General features: G+C 34.4%; 1 protein-coding gene across 4 annotated transcripts in view; it reads left to right on the top strand.

The window, feature by feature from the left end:
- Positions 1-22353, top strand: part of USP45 (ubiquitin specific peptidase 45) — a 58440-nt gene continuing 36087 nt past the window's right edge. For 3 of the 4 annotated variants that reach the window (XM_045544071.1, XM_045544069.1, XM_045544073.1), the window contains exons 1-5: positions 1-139; positions 4728-4897; positions 6005-6108; positions 10175-10275; positions 21854-21984. In XM_045544071.1, coding sequence (XP_045400027.1) covers positions 40-139; positions 4728-4897; positions 6005-6108; positions 10175-10275; positions 21854-21984 — 606 coding nt within the window. In that variant the 5' untranslated portion in view covers positions 1-39. Of the gene's footprint in view, positions 140-4727; positions 4898-6004; positions 6109-10174; positions 10276-21853; positions 21985-22353 lie in introns of those variants that run through there. The other variant, XM_045544072.1, reaches the window with a different exon arrangement.

Raw genomic sequence — 22353 nt, 5'->3', positions numbered from 1 at the left:
TATTCATTTTTTTCCCTTAACTTTTTCAGTAAATAACAGATGCGGGTGAAAGATCCAACCAAAGCTTTACCTGAGAAAGCCAAAAGAAGCAAAAGGCCTACTATACCTCATTATGAAGACTCTTCAGATGACATTGCAGGTAAATTATATCTGGCATCCCAAATAGCATGGAAGACAAGAAATAACAATGCACTTGACCCTTGAACAACATGGGTTTGAATTGCACAGTCCACTTATACATGGATTTTTTTCAACCAAAAGCTGATGGAAAATACAGAGTTTGAGAAAACCTCCTACTGGGAAGACCATCTTTTCCCATAGGCAGATTGCACAGGGCCGACTGTGAGACTTGAGTATGTGCAAATTTAAAAAAAAGTTTTTTTTTTTAATTTTAACAGATGTAGGGGGTACAAGTTGAATTCAGTTACATGTATATAATATATGGTTGTGGAGTCTGGGCTTTTGGTGTACCCATCACCTGAGTAGTGTACATTGTACCCCAAAGGTAATTTTTCATCCTTCATCCCCTTCCAACCTCCCCACTTTTGAGTCTCCAGTGTCCATAGTGTATGTGCAGATTTTGGTATATATGGGGAGGTCCTGGAACCAATCTCTACATTTACCAATGTACGACTGTTTTATTTTTAGTTAATAAATCCATTACTCTTTATTTTCACTGTTTTCTGCATAAGCTTTAGAATCAGCTTGTCTAGTTCCCAAAAATGCTGTTGGTGTATTTATTTGGATTTTGTTTAGTTCATAAAGTAACTTAGATTGGCATCTTCTTATTGTTGTTCCTTTGTCAGGTCCTGTTAAAACCAAGTCTCCAAGGCACCCAGGCTTGGCAGATGGCCCTTGGGAGCTGCTGGCTTCAGGGCTGGCTTTTCTCTTTAGCCTCTTGCCTTAGCTTTTGGCCTCTGAGAGTTTTCCTCACTTCCTTGCTAGTTCAGTTCTCCACTTAAAAAGACATTTTGAATATATATTGCCATTTTTAAGTGTTTTTAACTTGGATAGGGTTTCAGGATAGCTAGTTTGCTGTATTGAAGGAAGTCAGAAATATATCTTTATATATTTGTTCTATTCTGTTCATATTGATTTCTTCATGTGATTATTATGTTAACTGTCCTTTGCCTGTCTTCCATGGTTATTTCTTTTTCTCAAATCCTCTAAAACTCTTCTTTCCTTTTCATTCTACTGCTGTTTTCATTTTTATCCTTTACTGTATTTGCAGCAGTGTCTTTCACCCTATATTCTTTTTATTTGAGCCTTCATTTTTGTGGTTTTATGTATTTATTTTTGTTCCACTTCTTTCCTAATGCCAGTCACTTCCTATTGTTTTGGCATCTTGTCTTAGAGCTCTTGTTTCTGTTTTGTGTTCTTATTTCACGGCGGAGCAATTTGTTTTTCCTGTTTCTTCCTTACTTTTTCTTATCTTAGTCTAGAATTTGTGGCTTTGATTTCTCTTTGATTCCCCATTTTTCCCCCAAACATTGATAGACTGTATTGTGAGAGAGTTCCCACCTGTGACCCTACCCTCTTAAATAAAAAAGCACATAGAAAAGAAGGGATTGAGGTTGGTCCGAGTGCAGTGGTGTTTACAACTAATTGATCACAACCAGTTACAGATTTCTTTGTTCCTTCTCCACTCCCACTGCTTCACTTGACAAGTCTTAAAAAAAAAAGAAAGAAAGAAAGAAAAGAAAAGAAAAAAAGGGATTTAGAAACTTTTGTACAATATCTGCATCCTGCACCCCAAGGTGGGAAGGTGAGTGGTGATTGCTAAGTGGCCAGAGGGGTGGAGGCAGTGCCTTTGCCACCTACATGCCCACATCCACCCAGAATGTGAGAGTGGGAGTGAGAGGCTCTGGGAGGGACTTGGGAGCCCCCAGGCTAGAGGCAAGGGGGTGATTACTCATTCTTTCATGTAGGGTTGCTTGTTTTTGGACTAGCAAGTTTTAGAAATATTTGGGTAAGAAAGGAGGGCAAAAGCATTGTTGAGACCTGGCTGGAGTTTTGAGTTTGAGTTCATTTTAGCCTTTACTTTTTTCTAACCAAAAAATGCAGTCCTGAATCATGCAGCCCTGAATTTTTTCATAATCCAAAGTATCTCTTCTGAACTGCCATAGAGACAAGACTGCTTCCTGCAAAGATGGCTTGCTTTATTTCTCACTTAATAAGTGATCCCTTCTTTTGCTTCTTCTCAATGCAAAATTAGATATAGGAGATCTCCTGCTACTGTTGCTGCAGCACAACGATTTAGGTTTGTTTTATGTCTAGGAAGCATGTGGTGTTCTGTATGAAATCTACAGCTGCAGTATTCTCTGCTTGCTTCTTCATGTACCCTTGTTCCATTTCTGCTGCTTTGAAGTGGGTGCCCTTCCACTTAATTTGTGACTTAGGGCTTCAGCTGTCTTCTGGTTTCTCTGAAAATGATCTTTGGGTCTTTGTTTCCTTTTCTTATTGTCTTTGGGTAATTTCTGGGAGAAGGCGGAAGTGTCACTGTTTGCAAATTGGAAGGCCTTCCTATAAAGTTTTTTTTAATACTTAAAGTGGAAAACATGGAGATTCTGGTTATTGTTTTTGATTTGTATAATGTGAAACAACTGTAGACTTTAATACATTTTAATATTTTATTCGGGAACCTTAGAGGACCTATTTGTCAGATGATGTTTAGACAATTACACGATGAAAGAAATTTCAGAAAACTGAAGAAATTTACTTATTAATACAAAGGAAATTTTTTACATATTTTCTACCAGAAGAGATAGTGAATGCTATTTAAACACTGGTTACCTATTGTAGGAAAACTTCAAAATTTTTATTTACTCATAAAAAGTATATATGGTTGAGACATTTAAAAGCTAATAGATTTAATTTATTGCCTAGAACCTTTTTATCTTGAGTTCACTTATCTCTGAATTCACTAAAAATTTCAATCTGAAACGTCTGAATAGTAGAATCAGAGAATTTTAAGTTGTACCCTGGCCAGATCCCACCCCAGAGATGATATATAAAGGTATGTGGAACGATTTTCCCCTTAGAGTTTTACAATATAAAATTCAAACAAAGCAATGACATTTGGTAAGCCATTTCTAGATCTTGTACTTGTTGGTCATTTATCAATCTTTCTCTGAACAGTCCTTTCTTTCATGAATCCTTGCTTCTCAAATATATTACTTCAGAATTACTCCTTTTATGTCTGTTCCTATAGCTTGTCCTTTATATAAAATTAGAAGTTTTAATATTTTGTTCACATTTACATATTTTTGTTGAAATTATATTTTACTATAAATAACTTGTCAGCAGTCACGTTCTTGGTCTTCAGAATGAAATGAAACCAGTGCTTAGCCTCCCTACTCAACTAGTAGGGAAAAAGAAATGCTTTCCATTTAGAAAGGGAAGTAGAAAAAGTTGAAGTGTACATACACCTGTTTTCCTCTTAAAGTTACTTAGTCTTTTCCTTTGTCTTTTGATTTTGGTAGGTAGTTGTAGTTTTAATGTTTGGGATGTCTGAAGTAGAGAAATTAAAGTGTTCAGGTATTTGGGAGAAAGGGAAGTATAATTGTGCCCAGGGGGGAAATATATAGTTATTTGAAGAATTAAAAACATATTTGCTCAGTTTTGACCATTTGTCTCCACAAACTGTGCACAGTGAGAAACTGTTATAAAGGATAATTAGAGACCAGTCAGAATAATTTATTTGGAATATTTCTTAAGGAGAATTCTGAGAATTCTTATTCCTGTAAATTATACCATTGTTTGTTCCTCTTTCTCCTTTCTCGCAACAATAATGAAAATTGCATCATAACAGGGCTAGTTTATGTGAAAATATTTTATATGTGCATCTTAATGGAAAGAAAATACATTCAAAATGCTTGATATATAGTAGCTGTTTAAAACATATATAATCTCCTTAATTTTATTTACTTATTACATTGTAAATTTAATTTTTGATTTTTTTTTTAGAGATTGGAGTCTTGCTCTGTCACCCAGGCTGGACTGCAGTGGTAGAATCGTATGTCACTGCAGCCTCAAACTTCTGGGCTCAAGTGATCCTCCTATCTCAGCCTTCTGAGTGGGTGGGACTAAGGCATGTAACCAGGCCCTGCTAATTTTTCTTATTTATTTTTTTAGAAATGGGGTCTTGCTATGTTGCCTAGGCTTAAATTTTAAATTTTTGAACTAATTGTAGATTTACAGGAAGGTGCAAAGAAATGTCCAAGGAGGTCCCATTCACCCTTCACCTAGCCTCTTCTGATGTTAATGTCTTGCATTGCTATAGTATAATATCAAAACCAGGAAACTGATATTGGTACAATCCTTACAGCTTCTTCAGATTTCATCAGATATATAATACATGCACTCATATGTGAGTGAGTGAGTGTGTAGCTCTATGCAATTTCAGTACATGTATAGCTTTATATAACCACCAGAATCAAGATACTTAACTGTTCCATTACCACCCTGTGTGCTGTCCATTTATAGCCACACCCTCTGCTCCATCTATCTCCCCTGACAACCACTAATCTGTTCCCACACTCTATATTATTTCATGAATGTTATATAAACGGAATCAGGTAGCATGTATCATTTTGAGTTATTTTGTTTTTTGAATCTCTGTGCTTTTTAGTTAACAGCATTGTAATACTATTGACTTTTGCTTACTGATGGTAGCACTCTGGTTTAGCTAAGAAAACATTCAAATTTTGTTTTCTCTTATTCATTAGGTTTAACTTGTCAACATGTAAGTCATGCTATTAGCGTGAATCATGTAAAGAGAGCAGTAGCTGAGAATGTGTGGTCAGTTTGCTCAGAATGTTTAAAAGAAAGAAGGTTCTATGATGGGCAGCCAATACTTCCGTCTGATGTTTGGTTATGCCTCAAGTGTGGCTTCCAGGTAAGAAAAATGTTATTTATGTGTGAATTTGTCTTAAATATTTTCCTTAGGTGCTTACTGTGAGTTGGACTGTTGGTCATGCATAGAACTTAAGGTAAATTTATTCCATATTTAGATAGAAACTCTCCTAGAATAAACTTAGAAATGTTTGTTAAGGTAAAGTAAAAGGTATGGTATGCTCAGAAAGTAATCATGTGTGGTTTATAAATACTTTGAAAGGGAATCCAACCCACTTGCAGTAGCTGCCATGTTTGGATTCAACTTTTTAGACTCATTTCTTTCTCTCTCAAAAAGGATTATTCTCCTTTTTTTCAAAATATCTTAAAGTTTAGAAGTTCCTAAAATAAAGGAATTTCCTAATGAAATTAAAAGTGTATACATTTTTTTTAAATAAGAGGTATCTTTATTATCTCATATAGAAAGTCCAGAAGTAAGGCCACTTCAGGATTAGTTAATTCAATGGAAAGAACATTAAAAACTGAGGTTTATTCTGTTTATGTGCTATCCTCTCCTCAACTTCATGGTTTCAGGATGGCCAAAGATGCTTCAGGCATTATGTATAACGCAGCAATCCCCAAAGGCCATAAAGAGGCCTCTGTTCTTTTTTGAAAATATGTAAAACTCTTCTAGAAATATCTAGCAGACTTCCTTCTTGTCACATTAATCAGAATTGTGTTTCAATTCTTTACTTATCTAGTGAAGGAAATCACTATGATTGGGCTGTGTTTCACTAGTTCTCAGTGGGTTTGAGGTGGAGATGTGTACAGGATTGGGCCATGTGTGTTTGCAGGAGAGGTACCACTGGCCTACCAGGATGCTCAGTGTCCCACTGTCTTCAGACACAGAGTTTATACATTTTTAAATCATAGGGAACTTAATTCTGCTCATAATTGTTTTAGGTAAATATTACATATCAAAAAACAAGTTATCCTCTTTGCAAGAAATTAAATTTAATGAGAATCTTTATTGCTTTCTGAAACTTTCCCCTGCTGCTTGAAATTAAAAACAAAACAATTTTTTCAATATAAGTTAAGTATGGATTTAAGTTTTAATTAATTTGAAACAAACATATGTGAATCATACAGATAGCACTCTGTTCATCTTCAGGGATGTGGTAAAAGCTCAGAAAGCCAACATTCACTGAAGCACTTCAAGAGTTCCAGAACAGAGCCCCATTGTATTATAATCAGTCTCAACACATGGATTATATGGTAAGTTAAATTATGTTAGTTCTTGTGTCCACAACAACAAAAAAAAATCGTTAAGCTATACGAGGTAAAATATTTAAAGATGTTACACTAGTTTATGCTTTTTTAGCCTGAACACAATCTATGGGATAATTTAAGAAAATTAACATTACCAATGAATATAAAATTTAAGTTGGAAAAAATTATCTTTCTACTCTTCTCTATTTTCTTTGCAACATAAAAAAAATTCTTTCTAGTTGATTTTTTGTAATGAACTTTCTAATATAGAATTCCAGAGTTCTAGAGGAGGAAGGTACATCAAGCAGTCAAATGTGCATAAGAAGTTTGTAAAAACCTCTCAGGTGATTCTGCTACTTAACCCTGGTTGAAAACCTAGTCTAGTTTTCTCATTTTATGTATAAGGAAACTGAGTATCATTTACTTTTTTGTGGTTACAAAGGAAAAATCCAGACTCTAGAACAAGTTTTTTGATTTTCTAGTTGCTTACCATTATACCACACTCTTTCAGAGGTATAAGTGGATACTGTATTGAAATACTTTCTCTATATTTTACAATAATTTTCTAACTGGAATCTATAGACTCTTTGGGTTCCTTGAATGAATTTTCAGGAATCTTCAAGTTTTCTTTAAGACAAAAAATATTTTAGCTTTATGTTTTCATTTCAGGGTTCTAAAATTAGTATAAGGATATTTTGGGCCATAGGAGAGATCATCATCTTATAATTTAATACAACCACAGGGGTTGAGCACCTGCTGCATTTGTGTTTTTCTTTATTGTTGTTGACCCCAAGTAGTAGTATTGGGGAGAATGAGGAAAGAACAAAGGAATTTAATATGTAAATGATGCATTAGAGCCAAGGGAGAGGAGGACGATTTCATAGTGTGGCAGCTCAACAAAAATTTCGCTGTAGTGGTCTCAAACTACAGTGTGTCAGAATCTCGGGGAGGTCTTGTTTAGACAGATTGCTGGATGCCAGGCCTAAATATTCTGATTTAGTAGTTCTGGGGTGTGATCTGGGAATTTGCATGTTGATCAAATTCCCAGGTGTTACAGTGCTGTTGGTCTGGGGAGCACAGTTTAAGAACCACTGAAATAGAAAAAGTTGGTGGGAGAATTGAGGGGCACCTGGCAGCTCAAGTGAATTTGTGCTATAAACTCCGTTGAATATTAATAGCTCTTAAGACCATAATTGTGAATGGTGATTTATCATCCAGAAAAACTTATCCAGCATAATAAATCAGTATTGTTAGTTTTAATTTAACTGGTTTTGTAATTTTTTATATTTAATTGTATAATTTATTGTGCTTTTATAGTTATGTGGAATTGTAAAGATGATGAATTTATTGAGTTTTGTGAGAGTATGTGTTAGATTTATATTATGATGAAAATAATGTAAGCCATATTTGGGAGTCTGTAGATTATTTTTCTTTAAAAGGAAGAAATGCAAGTTTGTCAAATGCATTTATAGAAGTTTAAGTTTGTGAATATTTTCTTTTCCCTTCTAATTTTTAAATAATAAAAATTTAACAATTTCACTAATTTGAATTAAAGGGAAAGCCAGCCTGAATTAGATAAAAACTCTAACTGTGTAAAAAAGAAAGGAATATGGTAGATTTGATAATTTAATCATGGCTAGCAAAGAGTTGCTAGATAGTGGATTTAATACTGCTTTAACCAGTAATGATTATTAGAACAGTGGTTCTTACCTCTAACTTCACATCAGAATCATACAGGTGGATTTTGAAAAATCCCCAGATGTCCCTATTAAAGCAGTTCCATTTGTGATTTTGATGCCTAAGCAGACTTAAGAGGCACTGATTTAACACCTAAATTAACATAAAGTACCATACTCAAAAGTTTGTTGAAAGAAGATTCAGCATTTTTCTTGTACTCTTTTTTTTTTTTTTCTTTTTTTTGGGACAGAGTCTCGCTTTGTTGCCCAGGCTGTAGTACCATGGTGTTATCATAGCTCACTACAGCCTCAAACTCCTGGGCTCAAAGCATCTTCCTGCCTCAGCCTCCCTATAGTGCCTGGAACTATGGGTGGGCACTACCACACGCCTGACTAATTTTTTTTTTAATTTTTTGTAGAGATGGGGGTCTCACTATGTTGTTCAAGCTGGTCTGGAACTCCTGACCTCAAGCAATCCTCCACCTCAGCCTCCCAAAATGCTGGGATTACAGGCATGAGCCACCATGCTCATCCCCCTTGTACTCTTATTAAAAGAACCTCCTATCTTAGTTTCTCATCTGTAATAAGAAAATATTATACTTCTATAAAGATATTTATTTAAAAATAAAAACACTTTGATGATTTTTGTGAGGAATTAAACCAGATAGTGTATGTAAAACACAACAGTGCCTGGCACATTGTAAATGCTCAATTAAAAAAATTTTTGTGTGTTATTTTTAATGGAAGCAGCTAGAATTATCTTCAGTTATCCTCATGTTGATTTTTATTTACTTGCCTTTTCTTTTTGTACTTTCAAAATTAAAACAAGTAAAAGTTAAATTGCAGTATCAGTAAAAATTTCTTAACATTTCAGTATTTTTCAAAAGAGCAATTATTTAAATTTTTATTATTTTTGGACAATAATTGAATGAGTAAATATTTAGCACTTTATAATATAAATCTGGGATCTCTAAATAAGTATTTAAATTCAATTTAATAGTCTATCAAAAAAGATGTTTGGGGGAATGTTGTCTGTGACTCATCTTCACAGATCTATCTATCTTTGGGGAAATAATAAAGTAGGCTCTCAATAAATATTTGACTAAATTGCTATTTAGTCAAATAACTATTTGACTAAATATTTGACTAAAGTACTGTTTAGACAAGCAATCCAAACTAGTTTACAGCCATTGATTATCTCAGGACCGTTTATAGGTAAGAAGATTGTGAACATGTAAGTAGTTCACAATTTGGTATAATGCATTGTGATTATAAAGTACTTCAGCACTGTCAAACCCATGTTCTTATATGATCATTAGATCTCATGAAGATAAAGGAAACACAGATAATGATAATATATAGAAGAAACATTAATACTATGCACTAATGACTAAGTTTAATTGAGGGTAGTTTTCTGAAATGGAATGTGCTTTTGAAAATGTCTTTTTTAACCCTCTATCTCTGAATCAGTCCCAAACAAAATAAAACACCTCTCTCTTCCAGTCTTCCTCAGCTCTGTAAGTGGCACCTCCCTCCATCACTGAGTAATCAAGCTAGAAGCCTGGCAGTTGTTTTCTTTCCCTTTTTATCTTATGTTATATGTTAAACTCTTACCAAAAGTAGATAGAATGGTATAATAAATTCTCCTGTACCTCTCAACCAGCTTTAAACATGATCAACTCACACCAAATCTTGTTTCATCTAGACCAGGATTTCTCAATCTCAATATTGTTGGCATTTGGAATATTAATTCTTTCTGATAAATTCTTTGTTGTGCTGTCCTGTGCATTGTAGGATGTTTAGCAGCATCCCTGGCCTCTACCCACTAAATGTCAGTAGCAGTCACCTCTCCTATCACCAGTTGTGACAACGAAAAATGTCAAATGTCCCCTAGGTGGCAAAATCACTCTTCCTTGAGAATCACTGACATTCTCTCACCCACTTCTTCCTTCCTATGGCAATGATTTTGACACTTCCCTGATCTTTCATATCTAATTCATTACTGTTTCTACCTGCAAATATATGTAACGAATGTGTCCATTTCTTTCCATCTCCACTGTTACTATGTACTAATCTGTTTCTATTCCTGGTACCCTTCAATCTATTAATAGTTTATCACATTAGTCAGAGTGATGTTTATAAAATGTAAACTGGGTCATATAACAGCCCTGCTTAAAAACCTCCTCGTGGCATTTAATTACACCTAAGATAAACTGCCAAAATTTTCATTTGAACTATAAGGCTTCGTATGAACTGTCCCTTGCTTATTTCTCCAGACTGTGTTCCCTCCCATGTAATTTATAGACAGAAATGGATAAATACCAACTTTGTTACCTAATGTGGAAAATTGTTGATGATGCTTTCATAATATTTGCTTAAATTTTGTATTTTTTCAGGTGTTATGAGTGTAATGAAAAATTATCAACACATTGTAATAAGAAGGTTTTGGCTCAGATAGTTGATTTTCTCCAGAAACATGTTTCTAAAACACAAACAAGTAAGTTAAGCAATTACTAAAAGAATTGGTATTAAAATATAATATTTTAGACTTCATATAAGGAGTTCATAAATTATAGAGTACTTTAAATTTTATAGTGACATCTTAGTAATTTTAGTAAAGATATGAGTATCGTATATTCTTAGGCAATCTCGTTATGTGTCTACATAGTGAATACGAAAAGCTGAGTTGTGTCATGACTAGATCATGGGCTTTTCACTCAGATAGTCCTGAGTTTGAATTTAGGTTCCCCCACTTACTTACCATGTCACTTTTATTCGTTAGTATCCTTACTTAAAAAATTAGGATGATAATTCTATTTTATGGGATTGTAGTGAGGCTTAGAGATAATATTTTCTAAAGATTTAGAAGTAATGTATATAAAAATACTTGATAGTGCCTGACGCATTTATGAAATGGTGTCTGTTATTATTTGTTACATAATTGCAGTGCAGTTCTGACACTAACTACTTGGAATAAGGCCAAACTTCACAGGCCAAGAGCACAGTTTCTTGTTAGACTGTCCTCACTTGAGACACCAGCTGCAAGTTTGAGGGTTCCCAGGCCACCACGTTTCTGACCAACTGTCTACAAATTTGGGGGTTCCCACTATCCCTCAGGTTCAACAATTCACTAGAATGACTCAGCGAATTCTGGAAAGTGCTATACTTACAATTACAGTAGTTTTTTTGTTTGTTTTTGTTTTACTGAGACAGGGTCTTGCTTTGTTGCCCAGGCTGGAGTGCAGTGGTGTGATCATAGCTCCCTGCAGCCTTGAACTGGCTCAAGAAATCTTCTTGCCTCAGCCTCCCAAGTAGCTGGGACTACAGGTGCAAGCCACCATGGCTGGCTAATGTTTTAAAAAATTTTTGTAGAGATGGAGGTCTCACTTTGTTGCCCAGGCTGGTTTCCAACTCCTGGATTCAAGCAATTTTCCTGCTTCAGCCTCCCAAAGTGCTGGGATTATAGGTGTGAGCCACCATGCTTGGGCCAATTACAGTTTTAATATAGCAAAAAAGGATACAAAGCAGGACCAGGCAAAAGAAGAGATGCATAGGGCAAAGTCTTGGAGGGTATGATGGAAAGAACGTGGCTTTGAGTTAGGGGGTCCGGCATTCAAATTTGACTCTTTCAGTCACTAGCTATGTGACCTCAGGCAGATTACAGCCTATCTGAGTCTCAGTTTTCCTTTGTACTTTTTGTTTTTCCATGGTGCTTTAGGGAATCAAGATTGATAGGACTGTCCCTATCCTTAAGAGGTTAAAGATCTGAAAAGAAGGTGTGAGATAAAAAAGTAATGATAATGCGAGCAGAATAATTTTTCTATTTTAAAAAATGATCAAGGTCTTTCAAATATTCTGTTGAAGGGAATTGAGAAGGAGTCATGGATGAGCTAGCTTCCAAGCTGACTCTTAAAGGATGAACTTTGGGCAGGTGGAGATGAGAGACTAAATCATTTCAGGTGGTGGGAAGCACCACTATAAGCGTTAATTGAGTTTATGGAATCATGAGTAGCATCTGGCATAGTGGGAAACAGTTCTAGAGGTAGTCTGAGTGTGAGCAGAGCCTTCAAGGTTTGGGAGATACATAGCATAATGTCATTTTCCTTGTGGATCAAGCTACAGGATCTGTCAGGCAAGTTTTATTTTAAATAAGATCCCTTGGCATTCTAGAAGTAAGTTTTTTGGGATAGTAATTTGTCATACTCGTTCTTATATGAAGCTTCCGTATATTGTTATAAAATACTTGGAAAATCAAATGTAAAAGATGCTATTCAGGTTTATAAGTAGGCTGGATACGATTTTTCAGTTATTTTAAATTATAATTTTGAAGATTCTAGAAATGTAAAAATGCCTGTATATGATAATTCAAAAGGAGTATGAAACTTTATATATCATGTTTGGGAGGATAAGAATGATTTTAAAATACTCTTTTTATATTTTTACACTAAGTAAAAATAACTCTACTGAGAAGAAAGCTTGTACCTGTACAGTAAACACATTTTCTTTTTTAAGAGATAAGGTCTCACTGTGTTGTCCAGGCTGGTCTCCAACTCATGGGCTCAGGGGATTCTCCCACCCTAGCCCCCTGGGTAGCTGAAACTTCAGGTGTGTGCTCCTATGCCCAGCTCATAAACACATGCTTAACGTTATGCATTGCCTGAGTAATTTCATTTCTTATGCATCTGCTACAGCTTATCTATACAGAGAATCTAGGCTGATGCCCCATCTACCTCTAAAAACAACTGGTTCAGTCAATCTCAAACTTTTGGTCTTAGTACCTCTTTAAGACTCTTAAAAAATTATTGAGGACTCAGCTTTGGTTATGTAGGTTATATCTATCAATATTTATCAGAAAATAAAACTAAAATTAAATATTTGTTGAAATCTGCAACCGACCTGCTGAAAAAAGAAAAAAAAAGTAAATATTCACTGAAAAATAATTCCATGACATGTTAACACAAATACCATATTTTTAGGAAAGATAACTGTTTTTCAAAACAAAAAAATTTAATGGGCGGCATTGTTTTATTTTTTTACAAATCTCTAATGTCTGGCTTAGAAAAAAGCAGGATTGTCATGTCTGCTTTTGCGTTCACTCTATTGTGATATCACATGTCCTGTAACCTCTGTAAACTGCATTGTATGATTGAGAGCGATTGAAAGTGAAAAAAAAGAAAATAACATCTTAGGCTTATTATAAAAATACTTTTGACCTTAAGTACCCCTGAAAGGAGGGTGACTTCCCACCCACTTTGAGAACTGCTGAACTCTAGCACATCTGTCTTTATATTTTCTGTCTTCAGCCTTACTTATCCATTAAGGCTGAGCTCAAATACTACTTCTAGGATTCTTTCCCAGTCCTTACCTCTTTGGCACTCAAAGTCTGTCTTTGGCACTTTATAATCTAATAACACACTGTTTTTTTTTCCACTCTGAATTACCAACTGAAATAACACACTGTTTGATATTTAGCTTTCATGTTTGTATGTGTCTTATTTTCCCTCTTGAAATCTGTGTTGCTTGAGGATTTGACTCTGGCTTATATTCTTTCTGATTCTTATGTGACTAGGCAGTAAATACTTGCGGACTTAAACTGAACTAGAATGTGACCAGTTTTTACTGAGGAAGTTGATAGATAAATTTTGCACTTTCACCCTCAAAATTGTGAATATTAATATCAAAATTATTTATTCAGTCAGTCTTTTAATATATTTGAGTTTTTGCTTTTTGCCAGATGCTGTATTAGATGTTGGAGATGCAGTAATGCATGAGACAGATCTACTTCTCAGTTTCTGTCATTAATAATCTTTTGGTCTAGTGAGGGATATAGACAGTCATACTTAGTTGTAATTCCTTGTTTAATTAAGTATGGCTGTGATGGAGCAAGCAAGTGCCAAGGACTATGAGAACACTTTGGGTATCTAACCTAGACTGGAGGAGCCAGGACAATTCTATTTAGAGGAATGACCTTCTAAGCTGAGAGCTGAAGAATATCTAGAAATTACCTGGCAAAAAAGGAAGGGATGTGTGCTCCAGGCAGAGGAAATAGCTCATTGATGAGAGAGCTGATAGGTTCAGGGAATTCTGTAGAGCTGGAAGGTTGAATTTTGTGCTTGTGGGGAGGATGGTGAGCAATAAGACTCAAGAGGTAAGTAGAAACAGATATTTAAGGGCCTTGTATGTTCAGAATTTGTTCTGAAGGCTGAAGAACTACTGTTAAGTTTTAAGCAGCAAAGTGGGTGGTCAGTTTTGTATTGTAGATAGATCACTTGATTTGACTTGTTCTATGAAGACAGATAGGAATGCCTTTTTATGTATACTTGCCTATTCATTATGTTAATATCAGTTCATCATATAATTAAAATTTCTAAGGTTAATAATTAACTGGGAGTTGGTAGATTTTTGAGAATAAACAGATGAGCTAATTATTACTTGATTCCAAGGTAGGGGAATTGTGGGGCTGCAAGTTTTTCTTCTTTACTCACTTTTTAAAGATTGAACTTCTTTTCAGCTGTAGAAATGGGCAAATTACATTAATACTACATGACTGGTTTAGGTAATTGCATTAAGCCGTTGAGATGAACCCCAGTTCAGGTTCCCAGAAGAATGCTTACAGCTGTGTAGATTTCACATCTGATGTTAGGATTTGCTTTAAAAAACAAAACTCCCTTTACCTCCCCCTTCCCTGTATACATAATGAAAAGGTCATATATAACACAAGATTGAAAAGGAGCCGATAAACATTCTTGTGAGTCCCACCCAGTAATATGTATTATTAAAAAGTAGACCAAAAAACTCTGGAGACAGCAAAAAGATCAGTGGTGCCAGTGGTCGAAGAGAGGAAAGGATGAATAGGCAAAGCATGGAGAATGTTTAGAGTTGTGAAACTACTCAGTATAATACTGTAATGGAGAAACATGTCATTGTGCATTTGTCCAATTCCATAGAACGTACACCACCAAGAGTGAACTCTAATGTAAAACATGGACTTTAGGTGATAATGATGTGTCAGTGTAGGTTCATCAGTTATAATAAATGAACCATTCTGATGGGGATGTTGATAATGGGGGAGGCTGTGCATGTGTAGGGGGAAGGGGAATATGGAAAATCTCTACTTATTTTTTATGTAAACCTAAAACCTCTAAAAAATATATTTTTTTAAAAAGTAGGCCAGTATTTTCTGAAAGGCTCATGAGATTTGTCACTTTGATAGACTTGCATATGTCACTGAAGTGTTCTACAAATACCGAATACAGAAATTCCTGGTGAAATAATATGGTTGAATATTGGTTTGTTTTTTGTGAAAGAGATGGATGATGGACAACCCCACATTTTTTGCCAAACCAATAAATTTGGCCCATGATTTTAATACTGGTGGGATGCCATTTTTGACAAGATTAAAGAGGAGATACAATATTATATTAAATTCATTAAGCTTGTGCTCCTGGTATTCAAAGGATATGAATTATGTTCTTTGGTTTTTATATAGTATAAGCTTGCTGCATCTTTTTTTTTTTTTTTTGTTCTTTAGTAAGAAAGTAAATGGTATGTTTGGAATCTGAAACTGCATCTGCGGATAAAAATATTGTGAGCTTTCAGATTAATAGTGAAGTGACAATTTGAATGTGATTTAATATTTTTTTTAAAAAAAGGTAAAACAATTTGTTTTGCTATTAAGTGGCAGTCCTTCTAAGACATTTGTATTTTCAGGGCCAGTCACAGTGGCTCACACCTGTAATCGTAGCACTTTGGGAGGTTGAAGTGGGAGGATCGCTTGAGGCCAGAAGTTCAAGACCAGCTTGGACAACATAGCAAGAACCCATCCCTACTTAAAAAATTTGCAGTTTTAAAAATAATTACTAAAAACAATTCCATGTATACAAGGGGTTCAACTCAAAAAGATCCTGTACTTTTTTTTTTGAGACAGTGTCTTGCTCTGTCACCCTGGCTAGAGTGCAGTGGCATCATCATAGCTCACTACAACCTCAGACTCTTGGGCTCAAGCCCATTCTCCTGCCTTAGCTCCCGAGTAGCTGGGACTACAGGCATGTACCATCACACTAAGCTAGTTTTTTTCTATTTTTGGTAGGACAGGGTCTTGTTCTTGCTCAGGCTGGTCTTGAGCTCCTTACCTCAAGCAATCCTCCTACTTCGGCCTCCCAGAGTGCTAGGATTACAGGTATGAGCCACTGTGCCTGGCCATATTGTACATTTTAAAAACTTATTTTTACTTATTTATAGAGTTTTAAATTTGGCGTTCCTCATCTAAACCATAAAACACAGAAAATTATTTGAGTGACTATTTTCTCAGTTCTCCCAAAGATGTCACAGAACTAGTACCCTTCCAGATACATGGGGAGAAGTTAATTGTATACATTTCATGCCTAGGGCATTGAGGAACCATTTGAAAAAGGCTGCTACAAACTATAACTAATAAAACTATAAATACAAACACAAAAGACATCCAGCAATTGATTACATACTGCTTTTACTTAAGGGCAACGGCTTTTCCTTTCATATCACCACTGGCATTTCATTAGTGTCTTAAAATATTATTACACTTATAAATCTTTTCATCCTTTATTATTATGGACAGATAGTAGATCATAACATTTGTGTGAATTCTGAAGCCAGACTTCCTGGGTTTGAACCTTCTAACACTAACCAGCTTTATGCCTCAGTTTTGATCCCTAACATATTTCATTTCTAAAATGAAGATAATTGTCACAGGTGATAATTTAAAGGAGATATGCTCTCAAACTCTTACTTTAATTAACAGCAAAATAAGTTTACTTTCCCCTTGCCTATGGGTAAAAAGGGAAGAACCAGTGTTCCTTTTCTGCTTTAACCAAAGCGATTTACAAATACCTATACCATTGTGAAAAGAGAGACATCAATATCACTTGGCAACAAACCCACTCTTGGTTGGTTTCAGTGTTTTCCCATGATAAACAAAGCTGTATCTTCATATACTTGCTCTTTTATTTTGTGGGTTAAAATTTCTGGAATTTCTTGGTCAAATTATAAACCCATGTTAAATTTTCATTACTGTTGTTAAACTGCTCTCCGGAAAGATTATACAAAGGATGTAGTTGAGAACAGTGCCCACTTTTCCATATTTATTTTGTTTATAGTTTAGTTTTATTTTGCCATAATGAAATTTTTAATGTCATTGTTGCCAGGTCCGTCAATCTTTTTTGTAACGTTTTTTAGCCTTTGGAGTCATGCTTTGTTTTTGTTCTCTAAAATTATGAAGATATTCACCTAAAATTTGCTGGTACTTTAAGATTTTAAAAACATATTTATGATTTCATATCCTTAAACTCAATTTTTTAAAAAAAGATAGTTTTAGTCTTTAAGTGTTGAAGTCATTTTTATGGTAGAAAAATTTGAGGTAATTCTTAAGATTACTTTTTTAGACTGTCTTAGACAAGTGAATTTTATTTTTTTGCTTTGCTGGTGCTTCAGAAATTTTCTGTCTTACAAGACTTGTGGTATGTACAAAACCTATTAGGCTTACTCTATTAACCAGCTGCTCTTTGAGTACTTTTCCAGTTGTAGGCTTAAAGGTAAACTACAGAGATATATTAATAAAAGCTTTAAAAAATTAGCTAGAATGCCCAAAGTTTTCTCTCAATTTTCTTTGCATTCTGGGTCTATATTATTTTATTATATAAAGAAATATCTGATGATAGTGTTGGTAATATAGAGGTGATAAGTAGAGTAAATTAAATCCCTTTTAATAAAATAACCCCACTTCGAAATTCTGTGATTACTTTTTCTGATTATGGGCACCACTTTTTTATAGGTGCAGGTAGAACTTGAGGAGAACACAAATGAATGATAATCAAAATTTTGTATAGCTTATCTTTCCTATCTTTTTTGTTGTTGTAGCAGCTTTGTCGTTTTACCTATATTGTGCTTCAAAACATCTTAAAGTTCACTCTTTAGTGTATTTGGCTCTCTGTTTATGAAGGAGAGTTCTTAAAGTGAATGTGATGTAAAATGATTGAGAAAGCTTTGTTGTCTCTAGAAACAAAATGTCCAGAATCATTCTTCATTAGAAGTTACAAATTGCTTTTTATTAAGACACACACACACACCTGCTTGTATGTCAAATAACTGAGAGACTGATTCAGACACCCGTGTTTTAAACTAGAATCTTAAACTGTCAGTGGACAGTCTCTTATTAAATTTACAATGTTTAAAGTTTTACTGAGATATTATGTTATAAATTTAAGCCTTAAGACTCTGCACTGTTCACTATGTATCAATTTCTTGTACTCCAGTCATGAGTCATAAAAATTAAATATAAATAATTATAGATAGTGGTTTATATAGTACCTGGTACACAGACATTTGATAAATCAGTTGAATTTAAATTGTTACATTTTATAAGTGTGCTACTTAGTAAGATAAAAACTTGTGCTTTTATTTTAAATGGAACACTTAAATAGCTCTTAGAAAATGTTATTCTATTTTTCTATTTAAATTATCTGATCTGTTTAATAGCATAGTTAATTTGGAATATTTTCTCACAGACTAACATGTAAAAGTCAACAAACAGACCCTTGCCACTTGTGTGAAGTGGCTATTTAACCATGAAATAAACTACTTTTATTGCCATTGCCCTGTGGATATGTTCTTTCTGGCAGTGCTGTCCATATTTGGTGGCTATGCATGGAGAGCCAGGTGGTGCTGAAAAGCATCGCACACTGAAGCGTGGATATATCTAGGTTTGACATTTGTCATCCCTCACTGCTGAAGGGAAGGGGAAAATCTGTTTTTCCATATGTTTATGCTTTTTTTTTTTTTGCCTGCAGTTTTGTCCAGATGGTCTTATGAACATTGTTTACTTTGGGATGCTTTCCCAGATGTTTTGAAAACCGATGGACAAGTGTGGTACAGATACATAAGTCATTTGCATATTATGGTTTTTAAAATGTTATGTGTTTTTGCAAGATTAAAATATAATTTATTTCTGGGAGTATTTTCCTAAGTGAATAATTTATGTATATTTTATATAGTTACATATAGTTATACTTTATTCCCTTCGATCATTCTGTTTTCATGTTAATAAGCAAAATATTATTGCAACATCTATAAAGAACATTAAGTAAAAGAAATACTTTTGAGGAGTCATATTTGTTCAAGGCTGCATATACCCAAATCTGTCGGGATCTTGCCCTACTGTCTTTTATAATTCTTCTCATTGTACATAAATAACTGAAGAGAATTTAGGTGGTAAAATGATAATGGGTTAATAATCGGAAGATTATCATTGTGACTGGTTAAATCACTTAACCTGTCAGACTGAGTTTTGTAAATATAAAATCTGAGTTAATAGTCTTGCCTGAAAAGATGGAGTAATGCTTGGATTTAGTTACTTCTCCATTTTAAAATCTCTTAAAAATCACGATGAAACCATCTATTGGCACCAGCTATAATGAAAGTCTGAAATCTTCCTATTCTAGGCTCTAGTTGGAATCTCAGATATAAACAAGAGGCAGACTGTTTTGTCTGCAAACCCAGCAAGGATCCATATCGGGGTTCATATTTACTGTGTAGTGTTTAAGTACTGACTGGTTTTTTTTGTTTGCTTTTCTATTCACTTGCAGGTTTGAATGCTGTCTGGCCTCTTCCGCCTTTTCCTTTTTTCTATGCCTGGTCTCTATACTTCAGTGACCTGCTGCATTGATTGTGCTGGTCTTTGCCTCTAAGCTCTAGTGTGGGGCTTATTTCTTATCACTTATTTTAATATCTGGAGGGCAGGAAAAGAGACCTATCTTGCTAGTTCTTTTCTGCTTTAACTCAGGATTCTAGAATTGGGAGTTGAAAACAACTCCTTAGTACTGAACAACAGATAACCAGTAACAACTGGTAACATTTAAAGAATAAGCAAACATGAATAAAGGCAGGAAAAAAAACAGTTAATAGGGTTTATTAAAAAAAATTGCAGTACAGGATAAGAGAAAATTTGTTAGAACTTGGAAAAAAAATCTTTTCCATGAAATAGATTTGCTTAATGAAAGAAACATCTTGGAAACCACTAAATCATTTTTCTCAATGGGAAAAGATGTTTTCACATGTTAAAAAGAAAAGCTAAGAAATTATGAAAACCACAAAAGCAAAATGCATATTAGCAATTCAGACAATCCAATTAGAAATAAAAGATAAACCTGAGGGGGGAAAATACCTAGAATGTATAGGATATGAATAAAGAGAAGAAAAAATATGAGAGGAGGTAAATAATAGATGTGAAGATTGGCTGACGAAGATATAGATTTGGGCACAGTAACATTTTTTGGGGGGTGAGGAGGGTCTCAGCTGTTTTTCAAACACATTCATAGTGCTTACTGTGCCGGGTGCTTTGCAATTATTAGCTCACTTATCACTTATGAAAACCCTATGAAAAAAATGTTAACCCCACTTGATACTGGGGCCGCGTATCTAGATGCTTTCTCTTTGGCAAAAGTCACAGGTGCCGAGTCCAGCCTTATTTGAACTGCCCTTACCTAAGAAGCTTCTCTTTATGGGGTTTGCTTTCTACTCCTGTCCCTTAGAACAGGGCCACCTCCACCCTGGTTCATCTCCTTCAATGCTGTTTATAGAAGTGGGGCAGATGTCTTAATTTATTTCCTCTGAAGAACTCATCAGACAGGCATGGTAGCTCATGCCAGTAATCCTAGCACTTTGGGAGGCCAATGTGGGAGGATTGCTTGAGGCCAGGAGTTCGAGACCAGCCTGGGTAACATATTGAGACCTAGTCTCTATAGGTGGAGAGGGGGGAACTTATCAGAGACATAAGCTAAATTTCTACTGGATCTGCTGTTGAATCTTGTAGATTTTTATGTATGTTGAATTTTTATTATGGATATTCTCTGCAATGCTATATCTCTGGAAGAAAGAGCAGTACTAAGAAATACTCCCTGTTCTCCATCAGTCAACCAAACATTTAAAAGTTAGCAATGCAAGGCTGCACATCAATATTAATTGAATAAAACATGTAATTTTAAAGAACTGTAAAATCTGAGGATTGAAAGGAATTTAAAAGAACATCTAGTTAAAACCAAAACATTTGAGAATTTGGAAATTTCCTGTCAAATTTCAAACTGTAATGACTTTAAATCAGAGTGATCTGTTAAGTAGAAATAATCAACCATGTCAGTTTGTAAATGTTAGGAATTATTTTTTGTTTTTATATTGTTAAACATGAACTGATAATTTTCAAGCCTGCATATACAAATTGGTAAGCCCAAAATATACACTTACGTATTTTACTTTTGTATTACACTTAGGTATTTTACTTTTGTATTATAATCTGGTTCTGTTAATTTCCAAACTTTTAAATTTGACAACTTTAAACACATAAAAGTTAAAAGAATAATACAAAAAAAATTGACACTGTAAGATGGTGATTTTCCCAATTCCATCATTTTTTCTATTAGTTGACATTCTCTTGTAAGGAAGTTCCTCCCCCTGTATTTCCCCTCATCTTAAAAATCTATTATCAATTCAGACTCATTCTGTGAGTAATAATCTATTATAGTACCCGTGTTTTTTTTGATGGTCAAATTGTCCCAGATTGGACTAGTGGGAACCTATTCAATACAGTGCCTGTGTATTTTGACTTACTTTCATCACTTTTTTTGAGCACTTTCTCATTCTCTGGCACTGCAAAGATGTTATATGCTCATTTTGCTTCTTTGCTGCCCCCCATGCAGCCTATTCTTCATGGAGTCCTTATTCCTTTCAGTGGGAAATGATATTTAGAAACTAGACCTTTTCTATTAATTCTTGTTTTTTTGAATGTATTCTTTTTACATCTAATTTAATTCATCTGTAATTTATTCTGTAATGTAGTATGAGATATGGATCTATAACATTAAAATGAATTTAAATCAGTTACTCCAGCAATAAAATATAAAACCAAAGACAGTTGTATTTCCTGCCCTTCAGGAACACTGATTCAGGGAGATAATGTGATTTAATTTTAAATAACATATTTAAATTATGTCAAATGACAGATATTTAATTTTACATCTCATGTCAGTTTTGTTTTCTCCAACTTGTAGATGCATTTTCCAGAATCATGAAACTTGGTGAAGAAAAATGTGAAATAGAGAAAATAAAGAAGGGATGTCTACCATTTGTAAAGGGGATTATAAATTTAGGAAATACTTGCTTTTTTAATGCGATCGTGCAGGTAAGGGTCATCAGAAAACTTTGTAAAATGTAAAAGATAATTTACATGGTTATTGATCCACATGTAGACTGTCAAATGACCACTAAATGTTCCTCCAGAAATTTGTTTTCATTTTGTTTTAGGAACTTTAAGCTATCTTTGGCCATTGTCATGCATACACCTTCTTTTCACACAGTGTTTCTGAAATGTCTTCTGTGTATTTTACTGTGACTCTATTAGTAATGGTGATGTTTATTAAATGTAAAATATATTCAATTAAATTTTAAAAATATTTTTGAAGTAGACATTTTTGCTATGTTAGATGAAATTTGAAACTTTAAGGGAGTATTCCATAAAATCAGAGGCATATTATGACTGAATCTGAAGACT

The sequence above is a fragment of the Lemur catta genome, chromosome 2 (assembly GCF_020740605.2).
Source record: "Lemur catta isolate mLemCat1 chromosome 2, mLemCat1.pri, whole genome shotgun sequence".
NCBI classification, from domain to species: Eukaryota; Metazoa; Chordata; class Mammalia; order Primates; family Lemuridae; genus Lemur; species Lemur catta.
Note: the sequence above shows the minus strand (reverse complement) of the source record. Positions and strands in the feature narration are given on the sequence as shown.